Below are 25,495 nucleotides of genomic sequence, written 5' to 3'. Positions count from 1 at the left end.
AGTTTCCCAAACAGTGGGTCGGGACCCATTTGTGGGTCGCAAACCAATATATAGGCCTACTGTATATAAATTATATCCATTCATATAGCCTATCAATAGGGCTTTGATCTTCCGGAAAAGAGAATTCAACAACATAACTTGGGTGGTATTGACCATCTATTTCTTATAGGAGATATACTACGCTAATGCTGGTAAAAATATGTTCTCAGTGTTACAAGATGGCTATAATTCACAGCTATCACCTTAGTGAATGTAATCAAATGAATACATTTATATAGCCAAAATAAAAAAATGCAATCCATTATTATTATTATTATATATCTGGTGTTTCATTTTAATTTACCCATTTGTTTCAGCATTATTGTATGAAACATTATGCAGGAATTGACTTCCTTGGCCTACTGGCAGCACAGCAGTATGCACAATGCACATGCATGATTTCCCCATCAGGACACGCCCCCCTCATCTAGACTGAGTGGCAAAACATTGAGCCGCAGTGTTGGAGTTTGGAAGCGCTTGTTGGAAATCACTCAACCGTCCTGCGTACCACCTGTTTCTAAATGTCACATAATGCAGGAAGCATGTTGCCGGGCCGGGGTGACATGTTTATTTTTCAAACACAGTTGTTATATGAGGCGATCTAAAATCGCCTCAATGGGGATTTCAATGCAACTAAACAAATACATGAACCTGGGGACTGACGCCCTCTACTGAAAGTGACGTCAGACTTTGGTGCTCTATAGCTCCCAGACACACAGACAGACAGATAATGAAAACAACCATTAACAAAACGTGTATACCGGTATGTATAATGCTTTATTAAATATAGCCCTAAATGCATCATATTTTATGACGTTTTAGGGTGCCTTCTTGGATTGAAGAAACTACTCTGCAGCTTCTTTTCCCTGTGAAAAGATGAATACATTTAGACTCATATTCAACACAAATCCTTTGTTAAATATCAGTTAATGATAACCAACATACTGTGCCTTCTTTATATTGCATTATGTATTTACCTTGGAGTCACGACTCTTGGCTCTCATCTTGTTGACCTGGGATTCAGCGATGTCTGCACGCTCCTCTGCCTCCTCCAGCTCATGCTGAATCTTCCTGCACTTGGTCAGGTGAGAGTTTGCTGCTTCCTCCTACAATGTGATAGAGATGATGTTTTGAAAGCCTGAACACTTGCATCTTGCAGTAATAGTTCAAAGAAACCAAGGGGCATTTCAGGGTTCTCGTTTTCGTTCAGCCTGCTGTTCCTATTAATGGACCAGCAGAAGTCACTATTTCACCTTCTTCTACCGTTTGCGATATGTTAAATCTCAATGTCTCAATGAGGTTTTAATTTGGGCAAACTTTACAATTGATTTTATAACCTTAGTCAACCTTTTCATAAACACTTTATATTTTCCATCGCTATAGTTTAAAGTGTTTTTTAAATCATCATGGTTATGAGTTTAGTAAATTATGGTCCCATTAAAATCAATTGTGTCACTTTCTTATTTTCTTTTTACTGTCTATGGTTTAAACAACACAATTTCAGGAAATTGTAAAGTGTGGCTGCATGCAGCTAATGCAGTGGCCCATGTTGCATGTTCATGAGTGTCTTGGGTCCACAGGAAAGAACCTTGGCGTGTTGTCAATGTTGACATTTGGTGTGATCATGACTTGGCACCCATTTAGAAACTTTCCAATGGCAGCTGGGTAGTGCAGTTTTATCATGATGCCGGAAAACACACTGCATGTGTGTGCAGTGCTTGTGGGTTGTGGACTCATGGTACATCAGTGCCCATATGTTAATTAACAGGCTACAGTATCCACACATGACCCGCGGTGTGTAGCATGGCTCTCTATGGCATGGTTGCTCTGCCATGCCAATCTAGAGATTTACTGTGGAGACTATCTTTATTGTGCCGAGCATTCACAGAAAGCTTCTACTGTAAATAGACAGTGAAGAACACGCTGTTGCTGGTTATGTTAACATCATACCAGCCTTATTATGGCCCTATGACCCTAGCATCCCTATTCTGGGCATGTCATATCATAATATGTGCACATTCAGTGAATTTCTTTTTGGCGAAACAACCGCAGACTTACAATGCGTCATCATGACTCTTGAGCTTGTAGGTGTTTTCGGCGGAGAGATTTGGTTTAGAGGGAAAAAGGGAGCAAACCTAGTATAGAGCCCCAACAAATAATATAGCCTACTGTTGTATAGGGCTTAAAGATGGAGTGCCACCATTTTTTTCCACCCTAAAACATGATCATCAGGTATTATTACAATATAAGGGGGAAGAACTTTTTCCAAAAAGTGTACAGTATTTGTTAAAATCATGCTTTTATGTGGACACGCCCACCAGTTCATTAAGTATGCCTGGTTTGCCTGGTGGGTGGTGATGGGTGGTGATCCACCTGAACTGAAGCCGCACCCACAGCTGTAGTTGTATGATAAAGGGGGAGGGGTTAGGGGAGGGGCTGATAGTGTGGTGTCACTATATTACTGTTTACTTCATTGGCCCGTTTGACTGTCAAGGGTTCAGCCTCCAAGAAGAAACCCTAAATACAAAGTCAATACACCATTGCACATAAAAACAACTCCAGGGTGTCTAATGAAGTACTGTCACCTCATAGACACATGAAAAACTGGAAAAATTAAAAAATTGTGGCACTCCATCTTTAAGTGGCTCAGAAATGTATTCCTATGATTCCTTAGTGTGGTTGATTATGGCATCAATATAGCAACCCCACTAATTAATAAAACAAATATGATTCATATGATTCCTTGGTGTGGTTGCCAACTTTTTTTTGAAAGTCTTACCGCTTCCTCGGCGTGTCTCTTGTAGCCCTTGACCTTCATCTGCAGTTTGTCTACCAGATCTTGAAGCCTGCCAAGATTCTTCTTGTCCTCTTCGGTCTGAAGTGACAGTGAATTTATAAGATTAGTCGTATGTTCATGCAATCTAGGCACTGAAGTGAACATGGTATATACTATATATAGTACCTGGTATGTCAGCTCCTTCACTCTCCTCTCGTACTTGCGGACACCTTTAACAGCGTCTGCTCCGCCTCGCTGTGCATTTTCAACCTCTGCCTCCAGTTCACGCACCTACAGAATTGAATTGAATTATGTTAATTGTTCTTATTTCATTGTATACGACTATGGCACCTTCAGAATTGAATGATATATATATATGAACTTAATTCTTCTTAGTCTTATTTCATTGTCTATGACTAAGCTGTGTTGAAGTAAACTTCATCTTACCCTAGACTCCAGTTTCTGGAGCTGTTTCTTGCCTCCCTTCATGGCCAGGTTCTCAGCCTCGTCCAGACGGTGCTGCAGGTCCTTCACTGTGACCTCCAGGTTCTTCTTCATCCTCTCCAGGTGAGAGCTGGTGTCCTGCTCCTTCTTCAGCTCCTCCGCCATCATAGCAGCCTGGAATGTCATTGTTGCATTGTATTATTTCTCAAAGGGCATCTACGGACGGCTGCAATTCGAAACTGGCCCCGTAAAATCTGATGTTTTCCTGTTTTTGACTATATAGAAGTGTATTATTTGTACATCTCTAAATGTTATGATGAATTGAAAAAGGTGGACCCTCTTCCACTCACAGTTGACAGTTTTTGTATTGAGCTTGAAATGCACTGTAATACTTCAATCAACCAATTGTAGGCTACGTTAATATGAAATATGACCTGAGGGTAGGACAGGACAGGACATCCTAACTTACATCAGTGATGGCCTTCTTGGCCTTCTCCTCTGCATTCCTTGCTTCTTGAACACTGTCGTCCACTTCGCCTTGGACCTGGATCAGGTCAGTCTCAAGCTTCTTCTTGGTGTTTAAAAGGCTTGTGTTCTAAAACAAAGATTCAGTTTTGTGCGATATTATAAGTATCATCGAATATCATAATGTTCAATATTTGAAGCTGAGAGTTTTCCTTTTTTCCATTGACTTACCTGAGAGTGCAGCAGTCCAGCGCGTTCACTGGCATCCACCAGCTCCTGCTCGGCCACTTTGCGGCCTCTCTCCGTCTGTTCCAGAGCCACTCTCAGCTCCTCGATCTCTGCCACCATGAGGCCGTTCCTACGCTCCACCATGGCCGCCTGCTCCTTCATATCGTCTTGACTTCTGACGGCATCATCAAGGTGCAGTTGGGCATCCTGAAATAAACATAGAATCAGTGTTTTAGGCAGTTACATTATTAGTAATGTTATTATTTTTACCCAGTAACGAGTAGTGTAAGGTATTACTCTGCCAAATACCACAGTACTCAGGTTTTGTTGGCTGTCTTTTGAAAACATTTTGTTTAAAAGAGATTGCTGCTTTTTTTTATAGCCTCTTTGGCTGATTGGTAACTATTCTAAATCTTATTCCCAAAATGTCAGTTGTAAAAGGAGCAGCCTAAACAGATTGTGTGATAACTACCTTAAGCTGTCCCTGGATGTTCCTCAGTTGCTTCTGGGCCTCAGAGGCCTGGCGGTTAGCGTGGCTCAGCTGAACCTCCATCTCGTTCAGGTCTCCCTCCATCTTCTTCTTGATCCTCAGGGCATCGTTCCTGCTCCTGACCTCAGAGTCCAGAGTGCTCTGCATGGAGTCAACCACCCGCGCGCTGTTCCTCTTGATCTGCTCCGTCTCTTCATCCTTCTCTGCCAGCTTCCTGTCCACCTCGCCCTTGATCTGGTTGAGCTCCAGCTGGACACGAAGAATCTTGGACTCCTCGTGCTCCAGCGTACCCTAAGATGTAACAAAGTAATCATGACTGTATTACTCCACTTTTTGAATCTTATTGGTACAAAATCTAATATAGCAACAATTGCCTTCTTCATCTACACATCATACCTCAGCTTCCTCCAGGGCTGTCTGGATCTCTGCCTTCTCTGTCTCCACAAGTTTCTTGTTCTTCTCCAGCTCATGGATGTTCTTTCCAGTCTCACCAATCTGTTCAGTCAGGTCAGAGATCTCCTCTGCATTGATTAAAAAATAATAATAATCGGAAATGCATTTGAATAAATTGGGTTTAGCCTAATCCACAATTAATCTTCAACTCTAAATGCATTGATTGATGGCCAGCGATTGATCCCACTTGACACCAATTGTAGTGCTTCGTTTCTAAACAAAGTCCTCAATAGAGGGTATGCATGCGCATGACATCATCATCATAACCAAACAGAAAAGTCTCATCTGATTGCATTAATCGATGTTAAACTCACTTTGCCACTCACTTTATGCATGCCGATACCCTCTATTGACAACTGAGAGAAATTTGTAGAATATTGACTTTAAAAACCTTTAAAGGCATATTTACATCTACTTTGAATATTAAACAAACCAACCAACTTTGATCTAAACGGATTAAAATGAGGACCTATTTAACCTGTTAACAAACAGCCGTGGCTCAAAACAAGTTGGCCAAAAACATTGAAGCGAAGCTGCTAATGAAAGAAGTACGTATAGACTATAGAGACAGACTCACGTTGCAGGTTCTTGTTCTCACGCTTCATGGTCTCCAGCTGGTCCAGAGACTCCTCGTAGGAGTTCTTCATCTTAAACAACTCAGTGCTGAGAGAGCGAGCCTCTTTCTGTGCTCCCTCCAGCTCCGCCTGGCCCTCCTCGTACTTCTGCTTCCATTCTGCCAGGACCTGCAGTGCACATCATAATGACATGTGTCATTTACCCCTCTTTATCCCATTTAGACTTGAGGACGATTCTACAAGTGCCTTCTAAATCAGACAGTTTTCTGAAAAACCTATGTTTCCATGTCAAGGACCCCCAGAATTATCTATATTTGGCCACGGACCCGCATCTGAAAATATGTGTTCCAGGGACCACCCAGAAGCAAAGATTTGAATTCAAAACGTTCGCTCTGAAAGAATATATCCTACAAGCTCGTATACGCACTCGGTGCCGCGGTATGAACTTGTAGATCTGCTATTTTTCAATGGCTAAAGTACAACATGATGCTTAAAACACCAAAAGGGGTTCCCGCCCAAAATGGGTTAAACCTCTTACAACAAAGTGGTGGGAAAAGTACTCAATTGTTTTACTTAAGTAAAAGTATCAATACTGCAATGTAGAACTACTCCGTTACAAATATTAGTCTGGAATTTAAATGCAGTAAAAGTATAAAAGTATTGGCATTAAAATGTAGTTGAAGTACCAAAAGTAGAAAGTACTCACTATACAGAATGTCCCATTTCAAGTTTTCAAATATATAAAAATATTTTTAAATATAGCAGATGAGCTTGGAGATCGGCTATTTTCAAATGGCCAAAATGTATATAGGGCTGAACTACTGTACTGTATGTTTTGTAATAATAATTAAAAAAAAAATTAGAGTAGAAGTAAAAGTATTGGAATTGGGAAATACTCAAGTAAAGTACAGCAAATACCTCAACATTGTACTTAAGAAATGTACTTAGTTACTTTCCACCACTGACCATAATGGCATTATGTAATTTACTCCACTTTATGGAGGGGTAAAAAACATTACGTTTAAAAAAATCTACTGTATGCCAAGGCACCTTGTCGAAGTTCCTCTGTTTCTTGTCCAGGTTGGCAGCCAAACCGTTGGCCCTCTCCACATCAATCATGAGGTCTTCCACTTCACCCTGGAGTCTCTGCTTGGTCTTCTCTAGAGAGGCACACTTGGAATTCACAGCCTCGATTTGCTCCTCAGCCTCCTGAAGACGCTGTGCGAGCTTCTTCCTGTTGGTCAGTTTTGAATGGAATCAAATCATTGTGGGTGATATTTTTGAGTGGTGCAACCACTCCAAGGAACAGCAATGTCCGTGTTCACCTATGTGTGTGCCTATGTATGTGTTGGTTCATGAGCACCAATATGACTATGACTACCGTACCAGTAGTTTTTTTGCAACTGAATAACTGGGGAAATTAAGAGTTTGCTTTTGGGGGTCCCCAGACAAAAAGGTTGAGAAACCCTGTAGAGAGTGGTACCTGATAGTGTAAAACAGTTATCACTGTTTAGAGCAGGGGTTCTCAACCTGGGGGTCGTGACCCCTTGGGGGTCACCAAAAACGTTGAGAACCCCTGGTATAGAGACCTGATGGTGTAAAACACTGATCACTCACTGTACTGTATAGTGAGTGGTACTTACTTGGCCTCCTCCAGCTCCTCGGTCCGTTGGACAGCATCAGTCTCATACTTGCTCCTCCACTGACACACCTCGCCGTTGGCCTTGGACATTCCACGCTGCAGCTCCGCCTTTGCCTCCTGCTCCTCTTCAAACTGTTCCCTCAGAAGGTCACTGTCATGGCGAGCTGACTGCACAGCGTGGGCCAGGGCGTTCTTGGCCTGACGAAAGAAAAATGCCCCAAATGATGTCAACTGAATATAATATATAATGACAAAAATATAACATAAGAGAAGAGGAGGCACTGGAGCAGCTCAGACAATTTAGGCCCTTAATTTATTAACACGGTATACAAGTAATAAGCGACAACGTTTCGATGTTTCAGTTACAATATAAGGCCTGTTAAAAAAAATAAAAGATCCTCACCTTGACCTCCTCTTCAACGTGTCTCTTCAACTCCTCAATCTGCTGGGTGAAGGCCTGCTTGCCTCTGGAGAGCTGTGAGACGAGGGCTTCTTTCTCCTCAAGTTGACGACCAAACTCACCTAGTTGGAGTTGAAATATTCTTTTAAAACAAGTTTGTTGGATACATATTCGTGAAAGGCTTGGTATAACTCACTGTTAATCACATTATCATCTCTAAACATGGAATGGTACCCAGTGGCGTGCACAGACATTTAGAGGGGCAGGTGCTCAAGTGAAAAAAGGCCAAAGGGCACCTTGTGCAGAACTGTCCGGTTGCCTTAATAGTGTGAGATTTATAGATGTTGGGGCCTAAATAATATATTAGAAGCTTTTTATCAAGAAGTGATCTATGTCACCATGGTTTTCTCCAAAAGGGCACAGGGAAAAGGGCAGGGGGTGCTCTAGCACCCCCTAGTGTATCTGTGCATGCCACTGATGGTACCATTGACAAACCATGTGCAGTAAAGTAGGTTTCCAAGAATATTTACCATTTTCCGTCAACAGCCTTGCTCTCTGAGCTCCAATATCATTTAACTGGCGAACATTCTCATCACTCTTGGACTTGATTTCACTGAGTTGGTCCTCAAGGGTGCGGCACATCTTCTCAAGATTTCCCTGTTAATAAACAACGGACATATTCAATTAGTGACCTAGATTTATTATGTCACTTTTTACAGAAATATTCTACACATTTCTCTCAATGGTCAATTGCATTGAGCACTTTGTTTAGAAATGAAACTGGCAGAAGTGGGATCAATCAAATGTTTTCCCCATTTGTGCCTTCTTTTTAGATATAAGATAAGAATTATACTCAAGAATTATCCACAGACATTCCACTCTTTACCTTTGCCTTAGCGACGGCCTCCATGTTGCTGGACAGGTCATCGATCTCCATCTTGTACTCACTCTTCTCCTTCTCCAGTTTTTGTTTGACACGCTGGAGGTTGTCGATCTGTTCGCCCAGCTCCGCCACGCTGTCGGCCTGCTTCTTACGGAGAGTAGAGGCGGTGGTCTCGTGCTGCAGGGTGGACTCTTCGAGGTCACGACGCAGCTTCTGGAACTCGGCCTCACGTTTCTTGTTCATCTCGATCTGAGCAGCGGTGGCGCCGCCGGCCTCCTCCAGCCTCTCGCTGATCTCCTCCAGTTCCCTGGAGAGGTCGGCTCTCTGCTTCTCCACCTTGGCCCGGGCGGCGCGTTCTGCCTCAATCTCTTCTTCCAGCTCTTCAATACGAGCCTTGGCAAAATTGATGATATATTAATAACATGTGAAAATTGTGATCTACTCATGACCCATGGAGGGGCCTGGTCAAGTACATAGGGTTTAGGGCGGCGGTTACATTTTAGGTGTTAAATACCTGGAGTTCTTTGATTTTCTTCTGCAGCTGAGCCCCCAAAGACTGTTCATCCTCAATCTTACTCAGAAGCTGGCTTAATTCAAACTCCTTCCTGTTGAATACAGTACATCATATTTTAGTGTCATTCTGTAGGTGTTTTTTTCCTTCTCCAAGGACATTTCATATATTGTTATTATTAATAAATTATGATTTTATGATTATTGTGATTATGATTATGTATATTAGTAGTAGTAGTAGTAGTATAGTTTTCCACATTACTTCTTTAGCTTCTCGTCTGACTGTTGCTTGTCATTTTCCAGATCCATGATAGATTCCTGGGCCAGTTTCAGATCACCCTCCAGCTTTCTCTTGGCTCTCTCCAGGTCCATGCGGAGCTTCTTCTCTTGCTCCAGAGAACCCTCCAGCTGCAGAATAATAATAATTAAAATAAAACAATGAATAATTCAGTACAACAATAAACATAATGTGTTCGAAACATCCTGATTGACTCGATGAACTCACATCGTCGACTTGCTGCTCCAGCTTGGTCTTGGCCTTGGTCAGAGTGTTGACTTTGTCCTCCTCTGCCTGCAGGTCATCCAGGGTCTGCTGGTGGGCCTCCTGGAGGGCCTTCTTCTCCTTGGTCAGCTTAGCAAGACCTTCATCCTGGGACGCCATCTCCTCGGTCAGGTTCTTCACCTGAATAAGCCCAACAGAACTGTGTTGTCACCAGGGGTCATCAAATTCAAGTCTGTATACACGGACAAATGTGTCAATGGCAAAAAAAGACTTTAGAGTTTCTTTTTTACACGCCATTATGTACTTATTGTTTTGATTGTAAGACCCAATTACTACTGAATGTCAAGTCTCCAGGTTTTCTTCAGAATATGTATGCCACTGATTTTCTATGACACTATGGCATAAAGAGTCCAACTAGTACTAGTGGTTCTCAAATGTTTTATTTGCAAGGACCCCCCCTTAACTTTAAATTAACCCGTAAGGGTCCATTTGGTTCCACTCTGAGTTACAGACCTATTATGATCATTCAGGGCTAGCGCTTTATGTGTTTCTGGTAATATTATTGTCCGCTCATTTGTATGTCCGTGGCAAAATTGTAATTTTGTCAAAAATGTCCACCACAAGCCAGCATGGCGTTGACCCCTGGTTGTCAGGGAATGGTTACCGGTAGTTCCCAAACGTTTTAGCTCAAGACCCGAAAGAGAAATAGACATTTGCCCTGGGTGGCGGGCCCTAGTGGAAATAGCAGATCTACAAGCACAGAACACATCGCTATTTTCACTACTTGATGAAAGCATTTCTTTCCCCTCTATGGATTTTGGTTTTTAAGGAAATATTTTGAAAACACGTCGAGAATTTGGGGGGGAATTATCTGAAAATATTTCGAATAACAAACTGCAAACAACAAATAAAGGGGTATTTAGCCTACTTGTGACCCATACAAATTTGTCCACGACCCACAAATGGGTCCCTCCGACCCATATTTTGGGAACCAGTGTCATAGAGTGTACTGTATGATCGTGAACCTTGTTTTCAGTGGCATGCTTCTCCTTCTCCACTTTGGCCAAGGTTAGCTCCAGGTCGTCAATGTCCTTCTTGAGCTCAGAGCATTCGTCCTCCAGCTTCCTCTTCTTGGCCGTCATCTCGGCATTGATCTCCTCCTCATCCTCCAGTCTCTCGGTCGTCTCTTTGAGCTTCGCCTCCAACTGGATCTTACTTTTAATAAGACCCTCACACCTCTCCTCTGCGTCGTTCAGAGCATCTTCTCCCTTGTGGTAAAAAATAAATAAAGGAGGAAACGTGTCAGTGATAGTGACTCCGGACAATAACATAATGAGGTAAGATATGAGAAAAGATTCAAGTGTGACACTGCACCTGTATACAAGATGTAACAAAGTACAACCTTGAAACTTGAACATTACTTACCGATGAGGCTGACAGTGCAAGGCTATTCTTCTCCTGCACCAGATGAATCAACTTTTCCTCCAGTGACTTCTTCGTGGTCAGAGCGGTGGCCAGGTCAATCTTCATCTTCTCGTAGTTCTCCTTCATGTTCATCAGCTCCTTCTCCGTCTCGGCGCTCTGCAGGAGAGGCTTGATCTTGTAGTACAGCTTCATCCATGGCCAGTGTTTCACGTTGCAGAATGCACGCACATTGAACTGGACGCAGAAAACGGCTTCTCTGTTTGGGTGGAAAACGGTTCCGGTCATTTAAAAAAGTATACCGTAAAAAGTGTACCATAAGAAAATGTAACTACATATTACATATAAAATGAAGTGGTCAAAGTATATACCTCCTTTTCATCATCTCTACAAACTCCTTCCTCATGAGGAACCCTCTGGACAGAGCCTGAGTCATTCCCACGAGGATGGCCAGCTTCTCATCTCTCATCTCCTCCAGTGTACCCAGCAGACCAGCTTTGAAGAACACCTGCATGTTGGATATATTATACATATAACTATATAACTATTAGGGCTTGGACTTTAACGGATTCATTTTGATTAATTAATTACAGAAAAATAACGGGATTTAAAACATGTACACATTTTAATCGTGCTTAGTTTTTGCACCACAGAACCTTTCTCAGGCGTACAGATCATATGAGAAGAAGCCGATCAGAACACTTTGCTTGGCCCAGTGGATGATGGGAAATTCAGATAAAAAAAACTCACTCATTGATTCTCTCGTATACCAAAATCTGTTTTAATTGAAAAAACATGATTCTCAGATAAATATCAGTGGTGGAAAGTAACTAATTACATTTACTGCAAGTGCTGTACTTAAGTACAATGTTGAGGTACTTTTAATTTACTCAAGTATGTCCATTATTCAGTACTTTTACTTCTACTCGACTAGATTTTGATTATTATTACAAACAGTAACCACTTCAGCACTATATACATTTTGGCCATTTGAAAATAGCAGATGTACAAGCCCACAGTGAGCTTTTGGCGCAGTGTGTTTACCTTGGTGTGTCCAAACTTATACTCCTCGTGAGGTATGTCAATGGACCCAAGCAGCTTCTCAGAAGCTTTCTTATTGTCCATGAACTGGCCCTCGGGACATGCAGCGGCGTTCAGTACTTTGTACCTGTTTTGCACAAAAGTTCATGAGTGTTAAATTCGTCGTCTAAAGCTAAGGCGAAAAACTTTCGTTGACAAAAAAAACATTTCACTGACGAAAACTACATAAGAACTAAGCTATGATAACAAAAACTGAGAATATATTGACAGTTTTTGTCAACAAATACAAACAATATTTGTTTAATCATTTCTATCCCACGATTTTGCAACCCATTTTTTCACCCAGTGTCAATTATCTAATGTAATCCTGGGCGCTACACTTCCTCTGCCAACCTGGGGGGGCAGCGGACTGACCTCATGCTTCCTTCTATGCATGAGGAGTCCAAGCCGCTTCTTTTCACTGACAGGGGAGAGTTTCCCCGGCCGAACGTAGCGCGTGGAAGGAACATGTTATTCCGACCAGTTCCTTTCCCCTCCATCAGGCACCCCGGCTGGCCAGGGGGAGGTAGTTTAGAGACCAGGATTACTGCATGTTTTTTGTGAGGGTACCTACCCTAGGGGACACGGGGAGAACACGCAAACTCCACACAGAAAGACTCTTTCGCCAACCCCACCTCGGGTATGGGCACTGATGACGCGGAGTATAGAACATACCCCCAGCGCCCACAGCATCCCCAGCGGGAATCGAACCTATGGCCTTCTAGCTGTGAGGCGACAGCACTACCAACTGTGCCACTGTGCCCCCAACAAATACAAACTATACTAAAATGACTAGACTAGACTAAAAATGACTACTGGAGAAGAGATCAGCAGAGAGAGATCCAGTAGAACTAAAAGACAAGTAATTTTATGTTTGGCTGCGCTCTGGTGTTTCAATCTGAAAATAGCTGTTCTACAAGGTGTCACGCTGCAATGCATTGTAAGCTTGAAGATAGGCTATTTTCATGCAGCCAAGTGTAAAATCAGCAATCAACAACGCCATCAAGACTCGCCAAAATACATTTTTGTCGCCAAAATAAACTGTAGATTTAGTCGATTAAATCTAGACTAAAACGTTTCAGACTAAAATGGCTAAAACTAAATCAAAATTTGCTGTCAAAATTAACACTGTGTTGCATGCCTCCTGTTAATAGTTATGGAACTAAAACCTGGAAGAAAAGGAATGAATACCTCTGCTTGAAGTCAGCGTATGGGATTCTGCTGGGAAAGCCCTTCCTACAGATCCTGATGCCCTCCAGCACACCGTTACACCTCAGCTGGTGGATGACCAGGAAGTTCTCCATCAGGCCTGTAAACATATTATTATTATTATTATTATTATTATTATTATTATTATTATTATTATTATTATAGGACACACACTGGCCTAAGTTGCATTTAATGCATGTTCTTATTGTCTGTGTTTACCTGGAGTCTTGGACTCGTTAGGAATGAGGCAACGCACAAAGTGAGGATGAGTGGCCCTCAAGTTGGTCATCAGCTTCTGCAAGTTCTCCTATTGAGACATAATATAGAGCCAAGTAGGTTCATTATCACTTCCCAGATGTCTCCTATTGAGACAGAATATAGAGCCAAGTAGGTTCTCCTATTGCGACATAATACTGTATAGAGCCAAATAGGTCCTCCTATTGAGACATAATATAGAGCCAATTATCTCAAAACATTAGTTACTTTTCAGATTTTGATTATTATTTAAAATACTTGGGTAAAACATACAACATACGTTAAATCCTATTTTATTCTCCAGATATTCGCTGATTTATAAGCTTACAACATTGTTTATTTACATCATGAAAATATATTGTGCTTATTTTATGACTATAATGATGATAATGAATAAATATTATTTACCCTGAAAGCAGCAGACACAGTCATCATGGAACCACCCTTCTTCTTGCCTCCTTTCTTTGTATTATCTGTTAGATAGATATTAGAAATTATATAGTATAAAGTATCTGTCTGTATCTGACAAATATTAGATTTTTGAGCGGACAGTTTCTTTTAACTTTAACAAATTATGTATTCTTCATTATTGGAGTCAACAGATATTGTATTTAGTTACTTAGTTACTACTAAAATGCCCCCCTCATTGACAGATTCTGTATAATATTTTAGTGGCACTATGTAACTTTCTTTCAATTAATACATTTAGTCCAATCTGTATGGTATCTTCTATTAATTAATAAACATACCTTCACTGTAAACGACCCCGCAAAATACACGGCCGTAACTTTCTCTTCCAAGCCAGCTACCTCTCTTGGCGTGGCCTATTGCCTGCCGGTCTGCCGAGCTGGAGACCGGGGTTCGATCCCAGCTCGGTGCGTGAAACGTTACATTGGGGTCAGAAGTGGGATGCTAGCTAGTTAGCTTGAGTCATTGAGTTAGCTGGTTAAACGTTACAATATGAATAAACATACCTTCAGGCTCAGGAGGAGGATAGAACACCGACAGCAGTTTAACTGAAGACTTCTGATAGAGCTGCACCACAGAGTCGTTGAGAGGATCCTTATTCTTCTCAAGCCATCCTGTGACGCTGTAGTCCAACCAGGGAGAAGTGGGTTAGTACAATTTCTCTCCCAAAGCCATCCCTAATATAAATAATTATAATATATACTGTATATAAGGTTCCGTTCACCTGTAGTCCACGGTACCGGCATAGTGGACCAGGGAGAAGTGGGCTTCGCCCTTCCCCTTCGCAGGTTTGGGCTTCTCAAAGGCCTTGCACTTTCCGAGATGCTGATCGTAGAGCTTGTTCTTGAAGGTGGTGTCCGAGGCCTTTGGGAACATGCACTCCTCTTCAAGGATGGAGAAGATGCCCATGGGCTTTGTGAAGAAGGAGACAAAAGCAACAAAAAGAATCACCAAAAGCAAAAACAAAAACAATATAAAGACGTGGTGAAATGAAAAATACGGGTTTCCCACTTCTCTGTCCCAGCAACACACTCTTGTGGGATCTAGACGTTTGCAAGATTATAGGCTCAATATATTACCTTCTCCATGAGCTCAATGCAGACAATATAGTACCTTCTCAATGAGCTCAATGCAGACAATATATTACCTTCTCAATAAGCTCAATGCAGACAGCCAAGTCCATGCCAAAGTCAATGGTATCCCAGGGTATGCCCTCTTTCTTATATTCCTCTTGCTCCAGAACAAACATGGTGTGATTGAAAAACTGTTGCAGTTTCTCATTGGTGAAGTTGATGCACAGCTGCTCCAGGGTGTTGTACTGTAGGTGGAAATAATATCATTACGCTACTTTAATCTCTTGACCCATTAAGACCTGAGACCGATTCTATAATGTCTTCCGAAGTTTTCTGAAAAACATATGTAGCTACAGTATATATATATGTAGATCTGCTAGTTTTTCTACTTTTGGAAGTAACAGTTTAAGACGTAATGGGTTCCACCCAACAGAGACGATATATCTAAAATGACACATATGCTTTCCCGGTTACGTAATTGTGAATGAATTAATCTACAACAACAATAACAACAACAACAACAACAACAACAACAACAAAAAGTCCATGCTTACATCAAATATTTCAAAACCAGCGATGTCCAGCACACCAATATAGTAGTTTCTTGGCTGCTTGGTGTCCAGCATCTCGTTGATCCTGATGACCATCCACAAGAACATCTTCTCATAGATTGACTTAGCCAAGGCACCCACTGAGTTCATGACCTAAGCAAGGAAATGGGAAAAAAGTTATTAGTAGAGATGTGAATTTATTACATTTCTTCCAAAGAAGTATAGCTCCATTTTCCACCCCCATTTAGTGTGCATCTGCTGTGCATCCTCCGCCCTTCAGGGCGAGGTCGCTTCTCGCTCTCAGGGCGTTACTGGTGGGTAGGACTACTGTCAAAATATGTCGGACTGCAATTAAGTCTGGAGTCTCTGGACACATGCAAGTTCCAACTGAAACAGATATTAGCGTTCTAATGGTATTTTGTGTTAAGAATATTATGGTGCGTATGAATTCAGTAAAACAACAATAAAATAAAGTAACTTCATCACCTGTGGCACAGTTTGTCCCTTGGTAACATACTCATTTCCAACCTTCACTCTGGGATAGCAGTAAGCCTTTAGCATCTCTGCTGAGTTCAGACCCATCAGGTAGGAAATTTTGTCAGACACTAAAATAAGTCATAAAAATGTAGAATGTATTAAAATACAATACTTACGATAAACTATTGATTAGTTGTGTAAAGGAACTAATAATATCAGTCCTACAAGCTCACAATGTGTCGCAATGTGACACATTGTGAGCGGGGAGCATACTTTGGTCCGACATATCATTGGTTCGAAGGAGCATTGTATAGATCTGCAATATTCAAAAGATTTTTAATTTTTTACATGTGAAAACTTGTGCAATGGAAAATTCTGCATAATGAGTACTATACGATATAGCCTACTTATAGTCATACTTTCCACCACTGTCAATCAATTCCATCCTTGGATGAAGACAATGCTCACCCTCTGAACCGTCTGGTTCGGCCTGTTCTTCACGCTGTTTCTGTTTGAACGTCAAGACCCCATGATGCATCACTGCACCGGTGAACTTCCAGATGTACGTCTTCTCCTCACCGGTGAAGCCCAGGATGTCGATGGCATCCTGTCCATCAAAAAGATATGAGATTAAAAACACAATTAAATTAACATATAATGCAATAACCAAACATCCATGAATCCATCCATCCATGAATCCATCCATCCTTCTTCAACCGATTATCCTGAATCGGGTTGCGGGGGCAACAGTTCCAGCAGAGAGCTCCAGACTTCCCTTTCCCAAGCAACATTAGCAACTTCCTCCTGGGGATTGGGGAATGTGTTCCCAGGCCAGTGTGGAGATCAACAAATAAATACTAGACTAAAATGTCAGGGAGGGACTAGTGGAGAAGAATTCCAGTAGGACTAAAAGACAAGTCATTTTTTTGCTTGGTTGCATGCTGAAAATGGCAAGCTCACAACTTGTCGCGCCGCGACACATTGTGAGCTTGTAGATTGGCTATTTAAGTAGTCATTATGACGCCACCAAGGCGTCACTCATTTATTTAAAAAATCTAAATCATGGTGCCTATGATAACTGTTGTCTGCCTTTTTAATATATGTATTAATGTACTGTATGGATGTATTCCCTGATTGGGAGTCTATGAAAATTCGAAAGTCACTTGTCATTATGGTTCATTGTCCTTGTCATGTCTGTGTATATATTCAATCTTTTTATTTATAATAGTGTTGTGCCTGAGCTGTTTTTATTTTATTTTCTTTTGTTTGTTATTATGTTCTTGTTGTGTATTGTCTGTTTGTCTTTAAAAACCAATAAATATACTTTATAATAAATAAAATAAAAAATCTAAATCATATGATAGACTATTTAGTCGACTAAAACGAGACTGACACTAGAACATTTCAGACTAAAATGTGACAATGTGTGTCAAAATCAATCATCATTAGAAAATACATGCATATATTGCACTTGTAGAGCAACTGACTGCACCCTTTAACATTAGACAACTATTATAAAAAATACTCACGTCAGTGGCGTCCAGCTCCTCTTTGTCATTGATGCTGGCCACAGTGATCTGACCCATGCTGCACAAGGGGAAGTCATAGGGGTTGGTGGTGATCAGACACATATCTGAAAGGAGATTCAAAAGGAAAAGCGCTGTGAACATTTGTTCGTATTAGTTAGTTAGTTTATTTATCTCAGTCATTTACAGTACAGTACATTTCAGAATGGGGGTTTCAGAATTACAGTTTGACTGAAAAGGTTTGGGCTGAAGCTGAAGCTTATTATGCCCACCTTTTTAATGATTCAAATAATAGAAGAAAGGGAAAAAAAGGAACAGAAAAAAAACAAAAACAGGAACAATAGCAATGGGAAAAACTGATTCTCTGTAGTGATGTGCTTCTTGTATACCAATGATGAACAGAAAATTCATATTTAGCTTAAATGCCTTATACTAGTTACGTTACGCCCACATAGATTTTGCTTTTTTAGAGCGTACTTTTATATTTGAAGTGGTTGCTTCAAATATAGTGTATTTTTTATTCTCGTTTACTTTTACTGCATATGTGTTTGTATATTTATGTTTGAAGTGGTTACTTCAAATAATTTATTTTATATATATATATATATATTTATATATATATATTTTTTTATATATAATTTTGTAATATAATTTTGTAATATCTACTGCCTATGCATATTGTATATATTAAAGTGATTTTATATATTTGTCAATAGCTTTATATGACTTTTTAAATGTTCTTATGGAGTTGCTCTCTTTTAGTTCTGTATTGAGTTCGTTCCACAGATTCACACCAATGGCAGATAGACATCTCTCTTTTATGTTAGTTCTTGAGATTTTGATTTTTTTGAATAATCCAGTTCCTCTGAGTTCGTATCTACTCTCCCTGGGTTTGAACAGATCCTGCATGCAGATTATTGTAGATCTTATACATTATTGTAGCTGTGTTGAGATTGACTAGGTCTTCAAGTTTCAGTTTGTTGTTATTTATAAATAGTGTATTTGTTGGTGCACAATATTCAGCCAGATTAATTATTCTTATTGCTTTCTTTTGTAGGAGAAAAATGGGATTTATTATTGTTTTGTATGTGTTTCCCCAGATTTCAGCACAGTAGGTTAAATAAGGCAGTATTAAGGAGTTATAAAGTGTCTGGAGTGATTTCTTATTAATAATGAATTTCATTTTATACAGAATTGCAATGGTTTTTGATATTTTGGTTTTTAAGTTGTCTATATGGTATTTCCAAGTGAGTTTGGTGTCAATAATAATTCCTAGAAATTTGATGTGTGTTGCTTGTTCAATTTCCTTGTTGTTTATAGTTAATTTGACTGGTGTATGTATTTGTTTATTGCCAAAGACAATGAATTTAGTTTTGCTGATGTTTAGGGACAATTTATTGATGTCAAACCATATTTTTAGGACTTTTAGGTCATCCTCTACTACCTGCATGAGGTGCGCAAGGTCTGGCCCGGAGCAATACAGACTGGTGTCATCAGCAAAAAGTACACAGTGGAGGTCCTGCAGGGCCTCACAAATGTCATTTATGTATTGTATAGTATAAATAGCTTTGGGCCAAGGACGGAGCCTTGGGGAACTCCAAAGGTTACTGGGAGGGTGTTAGAGTCTACTCCATTTATATTTACAAATTGCTTTCTTCCCACAAGGTAGCTTTGGAGCCAGGTTAGGGCGATTCCTCTGATTCCATATCTATATATATTTTTAAGCAGTATCTCATGGTTGATTGTGTCAAAGGCTTTCTGTAGGTCTATGAAGACACCCACCGTGTATTTCTTGCTGTCTGTTGCTTCTGAGATGTTTTCAACTAGCTCCGTTATTGCCATTGAGGTGGATCGGTTAGCCCTGAACCCGTACTGATGCTCATTTAACAGGTGATGTTTATCTATGAAATTGTCAAGCCTTCCCACAAAAACCTTTTTTAATATTTTGGAAAATTGGGATAGCAGAGAGATCGGTCGGTAGTTGGTAAGTTGGTGTTTGTCGCCATTTTTAAAGATAGGAATTACTTTTGCGGTTTTCATTTTGTCTGGAAAAATGCCTGTTTGAAATGATAGGTTACAGATGTGCGTAAATGGTGTTGCTATTGTCTCCATTATATCTTTTACTATTAGCATGTCAATATTGGTAATGTCTGTAGACTTTTTGGTTTTAAAATTATGCACAATTTTTAATATTTCTTGCTCATTTACGCTGCCAATGAAGATGGAGTGGGGGTTCATCTGAATCAGTCTGTCATCCAGACCGTCCTGATGTCTCTGCTCCTCAATTTTGCCTGCTAGATTTGGTCCAACATTTACAAAGAACTTATTGAATTCATTTGCTATTTCCGTCTCATTTTCTAGTATTTAGTTGTCTTTTTTGAAAAGTATTCATGAATCGATGTAATTACTGCATCATTATATTAGTCCATTTTCAACTTGCCAATGATCTCAGCTTTGTGACCGGTCATCATCTGATAGAAGATATGATATCCTCTCTCAGCGGGGAGCTGGTAGGTCACTCTGGACTTCTCCAGCAGATCTATAAGGGTTGTGTTATTATTATTATTATTATTATTTACATAAGTCAACTCAAAATGTATTCCTCAAAAAACTATGGCCACACATACCGGTAGTTTAATTATCATAATATGAATTTCATAAACTTACATGTCTCAATATCAGCACTGGACAGTTTACCGCTATTGTTGAACCAGATTCGGATGAATTTACCCTGTATCATAAAGCATGATTTGTTAAAAAAAGATCCCTCTGCATTATGCAATGATTGCAAGATTTCTCATTAAGTATTTAATTATTTCACACTTACAAAGCGAGAGGAGTTGTCATTCCTCACAGTCTTGGCATTACCATAGGCCTCCAGCAAGGGATTGGCTGCGATGATTTGATCCTCCAGTGACCCCTAGAATGTTTTAGATGTCACAAAAATAATAATGAATTGCATTTTCATAGCACTTTTCCAAGTGCTCAAAGCGCTTTACAATGGTTCACTCACTTCCCACATGCACACACCAATGGTGGCGAGCTCACACCGACCAACTCATTGGAGGCAATGTAGGGTTCAGTATCTTGTCCAAGGACACTTTGACATGTGGACACGAGTAGCCGGGATTCGAACTGCCGACCCAGGGATCATTGGACGACCTGCTCTACCTCCTGAGCCACAGCCGCCCACAATATTTAGAATCAAATTCGATATAGTACGCCGGTCTTTGACGTTTTTCAGGCCAAGTACCCCTTAGCTGAGAGAGATCTGAAGCAGCTAAGCACAGCTATATTGTATCTACATTGTGTTGCAGATTAAACTATAGACGTAAGCTTGTAGATCAGATCTTTTTTTGGCAAATGCTCCCACCAGAAGGGTTCAAGTGGGTAATGTAAAAAAAGAAAAATCATACAAGATTTGGTGGCCCTGAAAACCCCTAGTGCATATATATACAGCCTAAATTCTTTATATTCAAAATGTGTGTAATTTGTTAAAAGTTTATAAAAACCTGTACATACCTTGATTTTCCCAGAAGAACCCGCCGGTGCTTCCGTGCCTCCTCCTGCTCCAGAACTAGCTGCTGTTGCAAAGTACTGGATGACACGCTTAGTGTTCACAGTCTTCCCAGCACCGGACTCACCACTGGTTAGAATAAATAGTACATTATATTACCCATTTTTAGACCTGACACCAGATTCTACAAATGTCTTCTAAATCATGACAGTTTTCTGAAATACCCTGGATGTTTCTATGCCAGTGGCTCTCCATTTTTCACGTCAAGGACAAATATTTCAGTTAAAAATGTTCGCTCTGAAGTAATATATATTCAAAGATTTGAAAATAGCAGATCTGCTATTTTTCAACAGCTAAAGTATAACATAATGCTTAAAACACCAAAAGGGGTTCCCGCCCAGAATGGGGTAACTAAGTAAATTATATTTGTATAGAACCTCTCACAGAGGGATCTAACTCTGCTGTAAGTGCTTTACAAAAAACAAAACAGGGTATTATTAAAGCAGAAAAAAGGCTGTGCAAATGAATTAATCTCAAGCAGGACAACAAGGCGTGGAAAATACAATCATGAACCATTAAAAAAAAAAACGCCTTTTCAAATTTCTTAAAAAGTGTGAAAGAGCATTCCAAAGTCTAGGGACTATACAGCCTGAAAGGCTTTGTCACCATTAGTTTTGAGTGTTGGGAACATCTAACAGACCCTGTTCAGCAGTTGGGCCCTGCTGGTCACATAACGTGGGACCAGGTCAGTATATCCCGGGGCCTGGCCAGGGAGGCTAGTGTATAGCGGTCTGGGCACCTATAGGCCTGACAGTTTGTCGTGGGTTCGACTCCTGTGTGTCATTCCCCATCTCTCTGCCCATTTCCTGTCCAGTCTACTGTTCACTATCAATAAAGGCCAAAAAAAAAAAAAAAAACAATAAAGGCCAAAAAAGCACTCCAGGACTGCTGGACAGAGAAATGCAGTTAGTGAATTTCATTACATTGTTCTTTTTTCATATAATATATGTCATATGTTCATTTTTTGTAATATAATAATGCTTAGTACATGAGAAACTTACGTGATCAAGACAGACTGGTTCTCTCTATCTGTAAAATGTAAAGCAGATGTACTAGTCATGTATATATTGTACTGTATATGTATAGCACAAAACCAGTGGTGTAAAATACCTAGTGTACAAGGTACAAGGTACACTTGTATAGCCTTGGCCGGGAGGCGAACCCGGGTTCCCCATTCCCCAGGCACGTATAGGCCGACGTTACCAGTCGACTATAGAGACATGGCCCAATGGGCAAGTAGCAACGCAGCACCATATAGCCTACAGTCGTCGTCCCCCCTTCCCCCACACACACCTGGAAGTGCATCCATCCACACACGCCAGCCAGGAGCTAGGCTCGACTGACTGGGGGGGACATCCACCCCAGGCAGACTGAACGTTAAAGCTGCTTTAAGCAATAATATGTCAAACTTTTTTATTTTTTTTGTATTCAGACAGCCAGCAATGAGTAAAACGCTCCCAAAGAATGTAGTCTCTGTGACACATCTAGGGGCCACAATCTGCATTCAAAGGTGTTCCTAGAAGCTTTGTCATTGGTCGAAAAAATACCCGTTCAAAATGACTAACCAATGAGGAAATAGACGGGCAAATCGACCAATAACAAAGCTTCTAGGAAAAGCTTTGAATGCAGATTGCGACCCCTAGGTGTCACAGAGACATTTTTTTAAATATATATATATACTTTTACTTAGGTAAACCACCACTGCACAAAACCGTTCTAGTTGTAATATGTGTCCATTGTCCTTGACCAGTACTACTTACCCATCAGCATGAACTGATAGGCATTGTCAGAGACAGAGAAGATGTGGGGTGGAGCCTCCACTCGCTTCTTGCCTCTGTAGGCATTTACAACGATCTGGTCGTACACTGGGAGCCACTTGTAGGGGTTCACAGTTGCACAGAACAAGCCAGAGTAGGTCTGAAGGGGACAAGAGAGAGAACATTATAACAACACCAACATTTCTCACCTATCTGGGACAACGGAGCACCACTAAGGACATCATGTACACGTACTTCAGTACAAGTTTTGAGGTTATTTTTAACTCTACTCCACTACATTGCAGAGGCAAATGTTGTACTTTTACTCCACTAGAATTAGTTGAAAACTTATAGTTGCTTTGTACATCACAAAACATACATTTACCACTTCAGCCTTAATTAAAAATTGAAAATAGCACATCTACATTTTCTTGTAGAAAGTCTTACATAGATCATCCACGCTGCATAACGCTCTTTGAGGTTATACAGGACAGTGGCTTCAGTGAGGTGGGTCATCATGGCCATGTCCTCAATCTTGTCATACTTGGGAGGGTTCATGGGGGTCACATCGGTCTCTTTCACGGTTCTTTCCTATAGACAATAAAAACAAGAAAACACAACTTCAGAATGTACTGTGATTACAGGTGCATTTGCAGTTGATTTTAAATATACACGACACCTCTACTACGTACCGTCTTGGTGTCGAGCACTTCCACTGTGACTTTGTCACCATCCTTCTTTATAATTTTACACTTGAGATAGAGCTCCTTGACATCGGCCACATATGCTGCCGTTTTGGCATCAAAGGGTGCAGACTGAGCTTCCATTCTCTCCCTCTCTGGCTTACGGAGGAATATGGCGGCCTTGCCATATTGCTCCATCTCCGCGTCCGTACTCATGGTGGCGGCTTTCTGTAGACACAATTAAAGATGGCGTTCATTGATGCCTTTGCTGACTTGAGATCTGAATAGAGAATTGTCTTGAAGGTTAGTTTAATAGAAAATGGATGAACACTCACTTTTCTCCTCTACCGAGTAACAGCTGGAACCTTCAAGTCACGTGCAATCCCTAAGTGTGTGTGTGTGTGTGTGTGTGTGTGTGTGTGTGTGTGTGTGTGTGTGTGTGTGTGTGTGTGTGTGTGTGAGGGGGACACACCATTTTGAAGAACAAGAACAACAAGGTTAATTTGTCAGTACACAAAGTGCAATGTTGTGTGGTCTACAACGTATTGCACTACAACAACAATGACAATATAGTAAAATTTAAATAAATCAATCAATCAAAACTAGATAAATGTAGGGCAAGGGAGAATAAAGTAGGCTACATAAAAGTGCAACGAGGCACGTACATAAGGCATATACATATACATGCACATTGATTAAGGCATAATATGTAACTTTCGAAAAACATGTGTATTTGCTATAGCAGAGACTGTGATACAAAGGAATAACAGTAACTCTGCAGCATGATTACTAACCAACACAAAGAGATGCGGCCATATTAAAGCCATCCATGGCTGCTCTACACTGGCTGCCTGTGAGCTACAGAATAGATTTTAAGATTATCTATCTATCACCTATCTCGGATAGGATAGGGCCCTTCTGGATCCTCCCAAACCTAGCTTCGTCACCCGGGGACCGGGCTTTTTGCTCTGGAACGCCCTGCCCAATGCCCATGCATGGATCTTATAGGCTAGCAGAGTCGGTGTCCTCGTTTTTGAAAACAAATCTGTATAAATAAAGTGTTTTTCCTAAGGATTGTTTTATTGGCTGAATACAAATGCTGTTTTTTTCGACCACACGGTGTGGTCGAAACATGTTGGTATAAAAGGCAGTTCCCTCTTTTTTAACTCTGAGTGCACATGTTCGGAAAAGCACTATACAAAAGAAAATGCATTCATTCATTCATTCAGTAACTAACTAGTATACTAAAACTGCTAGTAGTCACAATTGCTTACTATAGCATTGGTCGTAACATTCAACAGTATGCAATTGTAAATTCTGCAATGTTGAGTTAATCACATTAAATGAGAAGTTTACACTGTTAAATGTTACATTACATAATTTACATCACTTGTAAATAATCAATTTCTCAATAGTTCCACATGTTTTGATCCATCCATTGATATGTTAGTTATATTCATGCCATGAAATTAAGTGATGGCCTATTTGCTCAAATTGTATTTTTGTTTTCTCTTTTTTCTGTTATATTCAAATCTATTCTAATGCCGTTACATTAATTAATGTTACATTATTTGTTTGTCAAAGACAAACAATAGATAAATTGTCAGGCAGTTAGCGTCTTAGATTTATTTCATTATACATTTTAGACAGCTGAGTAAGTCTCACTCACCTTCCAAATGGAACTCTGAAATCCTCCTGCACTCAAACCATCTCACACCTTCCTCACTTATATCAAGGGTTTATCGCTTGCTACGCAGAAACTAAAAGTAGGGACATGCCTTTAAAAGGTTTTCATTCAGCATCTGCTGACATGTGTTTTATGTTCATCATTTTATTAGTCAAACATTTAAATCCTATTAATATACCGTGGTATGAAACATTGTAACATACACCTTCAACCTTGCGACGAGACAGTTGGTAGCACACAATAAGACATTCATGACCTTGATTCAGCAGTTGCTGCTTGTAATAAAAATAATCGGGTTGTTGGTAGGGTGCTGGGTTTCAATT

The 25,495-nt window shown here is 40.4% G+C and overlaps 1 protein-coding gene across 2 annotated transcripts; it reads right to left on the bottom strand.

Annotated features, from left to right (window-relative positions):
* Positions 1–797: 797 nt before the first annotated feature.
* On the bottom strand, positions 798–25,251 carry LOC310857940 (myosin heavy chain, fast skeletal muscle-like). 2 transcript variants are annotated; one of them, XM_083763970.1, is made up of 42 exons: positions 25,155–25,251; positions 23,821–23,870; positions 23,495–23,713; positions 23,250–23,393; positions 22,806–22,962; positions 22,047–22,074; positions 20,991–21,114; positions 20,296–20,388; positions 20,136–20,199; positions 19,909–20,007; positions 17,472–17,575; positions 16,411–16,549; positions 15,952–16,070; positions 15,469–15,618; positions 14,989–15,159; positions 14,566–14,753; positions 14,348–14,463; positions 13,782–13,846; positions 13,338–13,425; positions 13,101–13,218; positions 11,874–11,997; positions 11,201–11,337; positions 10,833–11,088; positions 10,433–10,675; positions 9,411–9,587; positions 9,168–9,313; positions 8,910–9,000; positions 8,399–8,788; positions 8,043–8,169; positions 7,516–7,634; positions 7,114–7,310; positions 6,521–6,704; positions 5,473–5,638; positions 4,839–4,963; positions 4,425–4,733; positions 3,956–4,159; positions 3,729–3,854; positions 3,263–3,433; positions 3,002–3,106; positions 2,819–2,914; positions 1,017–1,145; positions 798–905 (listed from the first exon to the last, which is right to left on the bottom strand). In XM_083763970.1, exons 3-42 carry the CDS (start codon positions 23,699–23,701, stop codon positions 885–887), a joined length of 5,817 nt encoding a protein of 1,938 aa, XP_083620096.1. In that variant the 5' UTR covers positions 23,702–23,713; positions 23,821–23,870; positions 25,155–25,251; the 3' UTR covers positions 798–884. The 2 variants fall into 2 exon arrangements, with proteins under 2 accessions (XP_083620096.1, XP_083620095.1); XM_083763969.1 differs by having other exon boundaries at positions 2,819–3,106.
* Between the last annotated feature and the right edge of the window lie 244 nt (positions 25,252–25,495).

The sequence above is a fragment of the Protomyctophum parallelum genome (assembly GCF_964188405.1).
Source record: "Protomyctophum parallelum genome assembly, chromosome: 4".
In the NCBI taxonomy this organism is placed as follows: Eukaryota; Metazoa; Chordata; class Actinopteri; order Myctophiformes; family Myctophidae; genus Protomyctophum; species Protomyctophum parallelum.
Note: the sequence above shows the minus strand (reverse complement) of the source record. Positions and strands in the feature narration are given on the sequence as shown.

What these genes read in the sequence shown, in the direction of transcription:
- LOC310857940 (XM_083763969.1), bottom strand. Translation starts at nt 23,701, where the DNA reads ATGAGTACGGACGCGGAGATGGAGCAATATGGCAAGGCCGCCATATTC. An exon ending in TGGAGCAGCAAGTCGACGAT is followed by an intron (nt 9,314 to 9,410) that starts GTGAGTTCATCG and finishes ATTATTCTGCAG; the next exon opens with CTGGAGGGTTCTCTGGAGCA. An exon ending in GAGGAGCTGGAGGAGGCCAA is followed by an intron (nt 6,705 to 7,113) that starts GTAAGTACCACT and finishes ACTGACCAACAG; the next exon opens with GAAGAAGCTCGCACAGCGTC.